This window comes from Vulpes vulpes, chromosome 14 (genome assembly GCF_048418805.1).
Source record: "Vulpes vulpes isolate BD-2025 chromosome 14, VulVul3, whole genome shotgun sequence".
Taxonomy (NCBI): Eukaryota; Metazoa; Chordata; class Mammalia; order Carnivora; family Canidae; genus Vulpes; species Vulpes vulpes.
Genome location: NC_132793.1, coordinates 30,222,163 through 30,232,324, shown reverse-complemented (window position 1 = coordinate 30,232,324; position 10,162 = coordinate 30,222,163). Strand labels below are relative to the sequence as shown.

Here is a 10,162-nt window from a genome sequence, read left to right as displayed (position 1 = left end):
TGGCATGCCAGCCTGTAAGACCAAGGCCCATGGTGGGGGCTGCAGCTCTGGGGCCCGCACTGGCCCCATTACCTCTGTGAGCGCCAACTGAGCGGTCTCCTGCAGGAATAGGATGGGAGAAGCTGCAGAGGCCTGGTGCATTTCCAGACAACTAAGGACTGAAGGGAGGATGGGACATGAAGTGCAGCAGAGCAGAAGAGCTGGGGTGGTGGGGGTGTGCTGGTAACTGTGGGGGAGGGGGACTGACAGGGCTGGGGATGTAAGGGAGACCGCGAAGAGGGGGAGGTGGATTCAAGACCTGCCTAAAGACAGGGAAGAAGGCAGCAGGGAGGTTTAGGTCTCTCCCATGCATCCAGTGACAGTGCCCCTGAGAACAAACGAGGACACGGGAGCAAGAGATGCAGTGAACAAGAAGGGGTTCCATCTGGCCTGGGCAAGGCCGAAGGGCCCCAGGTGGCCTAACAGCCACACCCAGGAAGTAACTGGATGTCTGGATCTGGAACAAGACCATGGGCAGGGCAGCACTGGCAGGAACAGGCAGTGGAGGCATGGACAAGAGTGCCCTGATGCGACACTTGGTGGGGGGCACAGATGGGAAGCACCATCTGCAGAACAACAGAGGAGACAGCAGGGAGAGTGGAGGCATGGCTGGAGGAGGACAAGGCTGGACCATCGCCAGAAAGACTCAAAGTCAAATACAATCAAGAACCAAGACATTAAAACCCAGAAATAGAAAGAAAAAGAACTGAATGTAACAAAATATGAGATAAAACCCACGCTGGCAGAAAGGGCAGGATGGCAGGAATCAGAGCAGAGATTAATCCTCTGATGGTCCAGAATCCATCAAGGTCTCCAATGGATGATCAGACAGCCAAGCACTTTCAGGAAGAGAGAAAGGACTGAAAAAGGAAAGTGGGAAGGAAGATCCTGAAAGGCCTGCTGGCAGACTGAGAAGGATGAGCTAAGAGGCTAAATATCAGAAGCAACAAAGAAACCAGTCCAGTTTCCCAAAGAAAGCTACTCCAAGAAACTTGTGGCCAAACACAAGAACAGCTGAAGCTGAAGCCTCTCCTCTCCCTGTTTCCTGGCTTAAAAACAGGCAGCCACAAATCATGTGTAATGAGAGTCGGCCCACAACCCCACAGGCCACCTGGCCGAGCAGGAGGAAGGGACGATGAGGAACCCCACCACCACCAGAGGACAGACTCACGGCTTTGTTTTCAGTGGCTTGCTTTTTCTATATATATATATATAAAGATTTTATTTATTTATTCACAAGAGACACAGAGAGAGAGAGAAAGAGGCAGAGACAAACAGAGGGAGAGGCAGGCTCCCTGCAGGGAGCCCAATGCTGGGACTCCATCATGCCCTGAGCCGAAGGCAGATGCTCAACCACTGAGCCACCCAGGCATCCCTTTCAGTGGCTTTCTGTAGCTTCTATTTTACAACAACAAAAGATGAAGTTAACCATTATAATGAGCTCCCCTGAAGACCAGGACCCAGCACGAAGCAGAAGCTAGTCAGCTATTACAAGCTGCCAAATGCTAAGCTGAGAACAGTACAGAAGGCTGACAGGAACCCAGACAAAGCTCTCACAGTAGTTAAACTGACTTCAGTGTGCGAACAGTTCTCAAGACCTCAAGATGCAGAGAGCCTAAAATATCAACGTTTTCCCTTAGCACAGTAGTCGACACCAGAGTCCAAGGCCTGGACACCACGGGAGGAGAGGCAGCAGGGCTGTGTCAGAGCCAGGGAGGAAAATGAAGTCAGCAGGCAGGAAGGAAGATAACACGTCAAACCGAGGTTCCAGAAGGTGTTCAAACTTATGGTGTGAAGATTTTAAAAAAGACAAGTTAACCTAAGAAATGAATCCACGTTCCACCTACCAAACGGTTTTCAAGAGGTAGAAATGGAGGAGGAAAGTTCTACTATGATGTGAGATTTAAGAGAGTTTCTTTTTATTCTAATGTAAAGCAAAATAAAAGATCAAAGATCACAAAAAGATACATATAAAAGGTATACACAACTTAATGATAATTTGGTACCAATTTATTAATAACATTAAAAGTAAAGAAATGTTTAAGGGTACAAACTCACAAGTGGTAAAGAAGCTGGAGAGACCTGATGCCCAGCACCCCCACAGCAGCAGCGCACTGATCTCAGGCTGAGCTGCACGTGTGGCGGCACGTAGTGCGTCACAGTAACACATACCCTTTCAACTTACACAATGCTACGTGTCAGATTCATTCAATTAAAAACTTTAATAAAACACAGTTAAAAATTAGATGACTCAACATGAAGCTTTTGAAAAGGGGTATTTGTGCACTTTGAATTTTAACTCTGAACTGAAGCCACTTAAAAAGGAAAAAGAGCAATTTTATAGGGAAAAGCAACCTTGGTGGCAGTTCAGATCTTTTTTTTTTTTTTTAAGATTTTATTTATTTATTCATAGAGACAGAGAGAGAGGCAGAGGGAGAAGCAGGCTCCATGCAGGTCCCCAGGTCCCCAGGATCACACCCCAGGCTGCAGGCGGCGCCAAACCACTGCGCCACCGTGACTGCCCATGGCACTTCAGACCTTATTGTCAGTTCACGTAACTACTGGTAAAGTGAACGTGCATGAACAATTCTGAAGACTTCATGGTAACACTATTTAAAATCCAACAACACTGGAAAGAAACCATTCCACAGCCCCACCGCCAAGGGGACGGAAGAAAGGTCCCGCGCCCCAGCTAGGGTTCTGTTTTTTCACCCGAGCTGGAAAAACAGAAGGGCACCTTTCCACAGATGATACCAGGTTCAGTGATTCAATGATTCTCTTCCATTTTGTCATTTCTAGCTGGTCTAGGTGTTAAGTGTGGTTCTAACCTTGGAATATATTTTTGTTTGTTTTTAGAACATGCATTTTAAGTAAGTGGCACAGGAACTCTATCAATACACAAAAACTGACATCAAAATGAAAAAAGCAGAACCCAGAGTAAATGCATTTACAAAATAAGCATAATGGGAAAAAATATAAAGAGAGTTCAGAAAAGAACATAACATTTAAGATATAGGTGTTCCTCAAGCTTTCTTTGAAACTGCTGAAGCTCACAATTAAATAAACCAAAAATTTCCCTTGCATTAAATCAGGTAAAAAATAGCTTTTGAGTATTACAATCAAGGTTAAACCCTATATCATACTTTTACAAAAAACAAAAACAAAAACAAAAAAACTGAAGTCTAGTTCACGTTTACTTCAAGTTCCAAAACAGGGGGAACTGCATGCCCTGCACGTTAGTAACATATCCCAAGAAGTAAGTCTGCTTACCTCGTGTTCCGAAAAAAGTGCTTTCAACTGCCCCTTGGACCAATAATCCAAAGCATATGCCAAAAGTCGCATGGCGATCGTATTAATTCTCAAGAAATTTCCAACAAATACCACCTGGTTAATGTTCTGAGCACATCAAAAAAAGGCAATTAGTTTTCATCTTAACTTCTGTTCTCTTGTAAAAGCTACCCCAAAACAGAGCACTATGTGCATGGTCTTCAGCAGCAATTTGCTGAGCAAAAAATAAAAAAGTATTTACTTTTAATCCATTTAGTCCAAGGCTACTTAAATTTGAACCCAGACAACTCTGGACCCACTTCAAACCATGCCAGAAAATGTCACAAGAGAAAACAAATTAGGAAAACCATTTGTATTAAATATGACAAATAACTGCTATTGTTTTATACAGAAAAGTAAAAAAATAAAATAAAAAAAGACCCCAATTCAAAGAAGGAAAGTGACAAAAATATGCAAATTGTACAAGAAATACAACGGGAAAAAATTCGATCTCACCAGTAATCCAAAAAAGGAGCATCTTAAACCTATTAAAAGTTAGCAGAACAACTAACTGAAATTTCACCCCAACAATGAGCCCAGTTGTGGTAACTGATCCACTCATTCAGTGCTGAAGAGATCTGAATTAGTACAGCCCTTGTGCAAAGTGCCTTGGCAATACCTACCAAAACTCTTAAGTATGGTCATATTCTTTAGAGAATCTCATCTCACTCCAGAGTTATAAGTTCCTTATCAGGAATAAAATTCAACCAAAGAAAAGCTTCACACTTAAAAATGCCTTCCTGCAGAGCGATCACTGGCAAGCAACCAAATGCCCAGCTCTATGTGAATGATGATACAAAAACAAATCAAATATACAGCAGTGAAATTTTAAGTAAGTAAAAAATATAAAATGGTATGTACACCCACACAACTAACAGATCTTAGAATATATAAGTACAGGAAAAGGAACATGCAATAAAGGAAACAGTAACTTTAACATATTCAAATGAAGAATGCTTTTAATTACTTAATGCTGATACAGTTATCTTTTTAATTAAAAAATGAGACAATCCTTTTGTACCTTTCAAAGCCTCCTTAAACCACATGCCTACATAATCAAACAGAGTATTTTGAACAAAATTGTGTAAATAAGGACAAGCTGTAAAGCTGCACCTCTGGACCCCCCAGGGAAGGCCATTCTCGGTTCTTTCATAGCCCTGTACAATGCTGCTTGACCTGAATGCTACAAGGCAGCACTGTAAAGAAGCTGAAAGCACAAAGACAGCTCTGCGGCGGTGGATGGGCACTCCTCGGCTGCCCAGTCTTCTCCAGCTTCAGCGACTTCCTCCAGGTGCCTTCCCAGGGACTCCAGGGCTCTATGTGGAGCATGGGACCTCAATCTGACATGGCTAGCCATCACCGCTACCCACAGTCCCCTTCACCCGAAGTTCTGACTGCCTTCCTACCTTCCTTTCTCCTCAAAAGATGTACTTTTACTTCTAGACAGTGGCAATATTTATCTTCACTGAGAAAAAAAAAAAAATCAGTGAAGTTTAGTCTACATTTGAAGAGCTTTAACTTCGCCAATGAAACAACTCCACCCCATACAACTACACTTAGGCACTGTCCGGATAAGACAGACGTTGTACACAAGGTGAGGCCCGCTTAGTAAGTTCTGCATTTTCCTCAGAGCATCTAAAGAAATCCATGTCCCCTTACTTCATTAAGGGCACACATTCTTGCTATTGAGCCAATGTTGTTGGTGATGGTGATCAACGTTGCTCTGGCGAGGTCCTCTTTACTGACTGCCTCTCGCTTCTCCTTGCTCATCATGTTTCCAAAGCTGTGAAGGGAAAAATATATATATATATCCACCTGCTGAACCAAAGGCAACACAGCCCAACAGAACTTGAATGTTAACTCTACTAAGATAAATGTGACTTCTAGGGCTACATTGTTCAAATCTTCAAACTTTTTATTACAAAATAACAGAGCATCTGCTCAAAGAGTAATGCAAAAGCCCTCCCGTGTTGTGAATAAGCAAATGCTTTTCCCTCACAGATTCCAATAAAATCTAGCTTTGTTAACAGATCTTTGCACATCTAGTTAGGATCTGATCAGATCCACACTAAGGCACCATGGCTCCTTCTGCAGTCAGGGACACTTCCAGGAATTAGCAATTCATTCCCAAATGCACAGCCATCTTGCTTAGCTGAATGGTCACATTTGCTCTGGAAAACAGCTTCATCAGAGCAATACAAAAGCAGACAGTAAAGTACCAGAATAAACTCCCTAAGAATTTCAGATTTCCCTGGAAGATAAAGTACTTCAAAGTACTTTACCAGCAGAATTGCTACATTAATAACTGTGAGCAGAACACAAACCCAATCAGAAACCAAAGTGAACCATATGCAAATGCCAAAAATCAGAACATAACATCGACAGCATTTACAAAGTCCCTGGAATTAGTCCACAAGCATGCTATGTATGCTCCTTTTCTATAATTAAAAATCACATTTCAATACAAAGAAAACAACTCTTTTTCTAAATAATCTAGAAATGAAATTTAAAAAACAGTTCCTGGGGCATCTGGGTGGCTCAGTCAGTTGAGCATCTGATGCCTTTGGCTCAGGTCATGATCTCAGGGTGCTGGGATCCATCAAGCCTCTGGTCAGGCTCCCTCCTCAACAGAGAGTCTGCTTCTCCCTCTGCCCACCCCTTGCTTATCTCTCTCAAATGAATTTTTTAAATCTTAAGAAGTAATTTAAAAATTAAAAACCATTTTATTTACAATGGCATCAAAGAGAATAAAATACTTAGAAATATATTTAACAAAAGTAGTATAACAACTGCACTGAAAATCACAGCTATAAAACATCAGTGAAAAAAAAAGCAAAATTCTAAATAAATGGAAAAACACTTTATCTTAGATCAGAAGACTTGATAAGGTTAAGATGGCAATAACTCCCCAACGTAAGCTACAAATTCAGTACAACCCTATCAAAATCCCAGCTGCCTTTTTTGCAACCACTGACAAGGTGATCCTAAAATTCACCCAGAGATTCAAAGCACTGATTCATGCCACCATATAGGTAAACCCTGAAAACATGCTAAGTGGAAAGAAGCCAGTCACAAAAATCGCGTATTATAGGACACAATTTATATGAAGTGTCCAGAATAGGCAAATCTATAAAGACAGAAAATATATTAATGTTTACCAAGGACTGAGGTGGGGAAATGTGGAGTGACAGGTAATGGACAGAAGGTTTCTTTCTGGGATGATGAAAATGTTCTGAAATTAGATTATGGTGATGACCGCACAATTTGGTAAATATACTAGAAACCACTAAATTTTACACTTTACACAGGTGACTGTAGAGTATGTAAACTATAGCTCAATAAACGCTGTTTAAAAGAAAAAAGATACACCCAATATTTAGTATCTTATTCCTGTCTTTCTTAGAACACACACCCCCACCCCCTTACCTTGATGCCACAGCCCAGCCCGGCAGTCCAAACCTCTCATAGTCCCCTCCATAAATGTCTCGAACTAGTTTATCCACTTTGGTGCTATCTCCACGAGATGCCATTTCAAGAGCTTCTTCAAAAGTGGTACAGCCAGTAAGAAGACAGCAGAGACCAAAAAAAGTTCCTCCTCCAAGACTGATTAAAAACAAACAACACAGTATTTTAACATTTTAAAAATAAGAACAGGAAGGTAGTACTTATGAGCCCAAAACCACGTTCATACATCAACCCACTCTTGTCCCAACCTAATCGCGCAGATGCCACTGGCAGGCAAGTCTGTGGAAAGATAAAAAACAAGTTGTTGCCTGTCACATACCTTGAGGTTACATATTCACGTGAGCCAACAAACGAAATAGCAAAACACAGGGCCCACATCTCTGCCCACGTCCCCACCCACGTCCCCAGTGCAGTCTGAGCATCTGCTGAGTGTGAGCAGCTTCGGAAGCAGGTCCACCCACCATACCCAGGCCATGCTAGCACCTCCCTTCGTCTCTCCAAAGCCCTGGTCACCCTGGCTTATCAGCCCCCCACTTCACAAAGAATTCCTCCCTTAATGCATTTTCTCCCCCAAAATTACTCATCTCATTTTTTAATTCACACCTGTTAAAAAAAAAAAAAAAAAAAAAAAAAAAAAAAAAAACTGGTCTATCCCAATCCCCAGCTCCTTGTTTTGCTTCAAGTGATTCCTAATCCTTAAACTGCAACATATTCTTTTTTGCCTGCCACTTTTCTGCCACTTCTCTTCCCCTTTCAGCTTGCCCAATTATTTATCTGTTGCTGAGTACCTCACCTTCTAGATCTCAGACCATCCCGTGGATGGGCGGGATACGTGTGCACATGTGTACCTGTATGTATAAAGTCTAGGCCAGTTTCAAAGCTGGGTCTTGCCTCGACTTCTTATAAATGCTACCTAGTAGCTTTGGCAACTTTACAATGTGTGCACACAATACACTGACTGAGGACAGGGACTTTGGGCTCAAGGAGTCTGTCAATGAGATATTTTATGGAACTATAATAATGAAATCCTAAGCAATACAGATTTTTTAAAAGTAGGTCATGATGTGAAAATTTTCAAAGAGAAACTGCATTTGCTTGCATAATCCCAGAAAAAAAATTTTGACTTAACTTTAACAGATTCTTAAAAGCATATGGATACATAATACCTGAAAATTCACTTGTAACCCATTATGATATCAAGAATAAACAAACAATAACCTTTACATAAAAGACCTACCTGGTACCCGTGACCCGCTTGTAATTATCTTTGGAATATACTGCTAAAATGCTAACCCCAGAGCCAATGTTCACCAGAAGCAGAGGGTATGGATTTTTCAAATCAAATGGTAACTTCTGACATTTTTCAGCATCAGCAGGGTTTTCAAAGTAATAGCACTGTGACCGTCCATTGAATCCAACAGAGTCAATGTATAAAATTCCTTTTACTAAACAATCTAGTTCATCAAGTTTGCAAAGCTGAAGGTCACCTATCTGTAATGAAATAAAAATGTATTCAGACTTTTTAACAAGCCAAACAAATAGAAACTGCTTAATAAGAGATCCCTCCACATTAAATAAACCACAGAAGTGCTCACAGATGGGGATTTATAACACAATTCACAGAACAGACCTGGAGACAACAAACATCAGGATGGACTGACCAGACAGACCCAAATCCACCCCCCCCCCGCCCACCCCCTACCCCCCCCCCCCCGCAAACCACCACAGCAGCAGAGACGCATGCCCAAACCCAAGCAGAGAAAGAGAGGTCTCACAAGGAACGTTGAGTCAGGAGCACAGGGGAGATCACAGCCCTGTAAGAAAGCCGACTCCAAGAAATTCAAGTGACTCAAACACCTGGTGACACACAGCAGGAACCACAAGGACTCTGATATCTGCCTTCCGAAAGACCATCATCTTCAAGGTTATGGAGCAGTACCAAAGTAGGCCCCACTTTATTATTATCAAACAGACATCAAAGGGCTGAAAAGTGTCCAAATGGAAGACAAGATTTTTTTACTATCTAAACCAATTACAGCCCCTGAAGGATGAAAAGATCTTAGCAGTATAAAAATTTAAAACTGTTATCAACTTAATCCCATTTAAATAAAAGAATGATTATTCTTCATATTAGGGAGCACTGTAAAGCAATTAGAGTGAAGAGGATCTTCAATCAATTAAGAATGAAGTGGAAAGAATCCCAAGACATGTTATCAAAAAAACAAGTTGAGAAACATTTCATAAGGATGATACCTGCCTGTTTTTGTTTTATTTTTAAGATTTATTTATTTATTTATGATAGACATAGAGAGAGAGAGAGAGAGAGAGAGAGAGAGAGAGAAAGAAGCAGAGACACAGGAGGAGGGAGAAGCAAGCTCCATGCCGGGAGCCCGACATGGGACTCGATCCCGGGACTCCAGGATCGCGCCCTGGGCCAAAGGCAGGCGCTAAACCACTGAGCCACCTAGGGATCCCCACCTGCCTGTTTTTAAAGCCAAGTTTATACACAAGTGTATGTGTCAAACACAGCCATGCAAAGAAAACTAGACATATAAAGTTCTAACAATGGTGACTCTGGAGAGACAGCATAAAGAACACCCCCACGTCACTCCCTGGACTTCCAACCCACGTGACAGAATACGAGCACAAATGCTCCATACACATGACAAAGGTAAAACTGCTTCAACCCACTTAAGGCACCTATTTCTGTTTACAATCAGGTCTAGCCCTGCATATTTCCCCCCTTTAATTCTACTCGTCAATTTCTTCAGCTCCACAGCAGAGAGGGAAGTTAACAAATACCTTCATCTTAATCCTTAATTAATCCCTAAGTGAGAATATTAAATCACTCCTCTGACCAAACCCAAGCTCCTGGAGTGTTCACCACCATTCCTACTATACGTGCTCATGCCCTCCCTGCTGTCATGAATTCAAAACCGGCCTCCTGACACATGAATCTCAAGTGCCAGCATTTCCATTTCTAGCTTTTCATTTCATCACTTTTCACTGGTAGTCTACTGGAGCCCAAGTAGTTGGTCTCCTTTGTCTTCCTGTAATTTCCTCCTTTTCCTTCCTCTAATCCCTGTCATCCTGAAATGTCCTAATTCCTAATGAATCCCCATCTCTAAATGAAACAGATGACTGAATACACAGCTGATTTCACCAACACAAGGTACTGATAATGTATGAGCTACATCAACAAGCACACCCAAGTATGCTAGGAAATGATTCACATTAAAAAAGCAACAGGGTAAACTCAATATTTTAAAAAATATTTCACTGTGGTTTACTAAACACTAGTCACTCCTAATACACAAATAGCATTCGATGG

General features: G+C 41.8%; 1 protein-coding gene across 4 annotated transcripts in view; it reads right to left on the bottom strand.

The window, feature by feature from the left end:
- Nucleotides 1-10,162, bottom strand: part of PANK2 (pantothenate kinase 2) — a 31,481-nt gene that overhangs the window by 5,290 nt on the left and 16,029 nt on the right. For 2 of the 4 annotated variants that reach the window (XM_026012338.2, XM_026012337.2), the window contains exons 3-6: nt 8,069-8,322; nt 6,793-6,969; nt 5,026-5,149; nt 3,310-3,435 (exon numbers count right to left, since the gene is read on the bottom strand). In XM_026012338.2, the coding sequence (XP_025868123.1) occupies nt 3,310-3,435; nt 5,026-5,149; nt 6,793-6,969; nt 8,069-8,322 (681 nt within the window). Of the gene's footprint in view, nt 1-3,309; nt 3,436-3,664; nt 4,146-5,025; nt 5,150-6,792; nt 6,970-8,068; nt 8,323-10,162 lie in introns of those variants that run through there. The other 2 variants (XR_011996959.1, XM_026012335.2) reach the window with 2 other exon arrangements.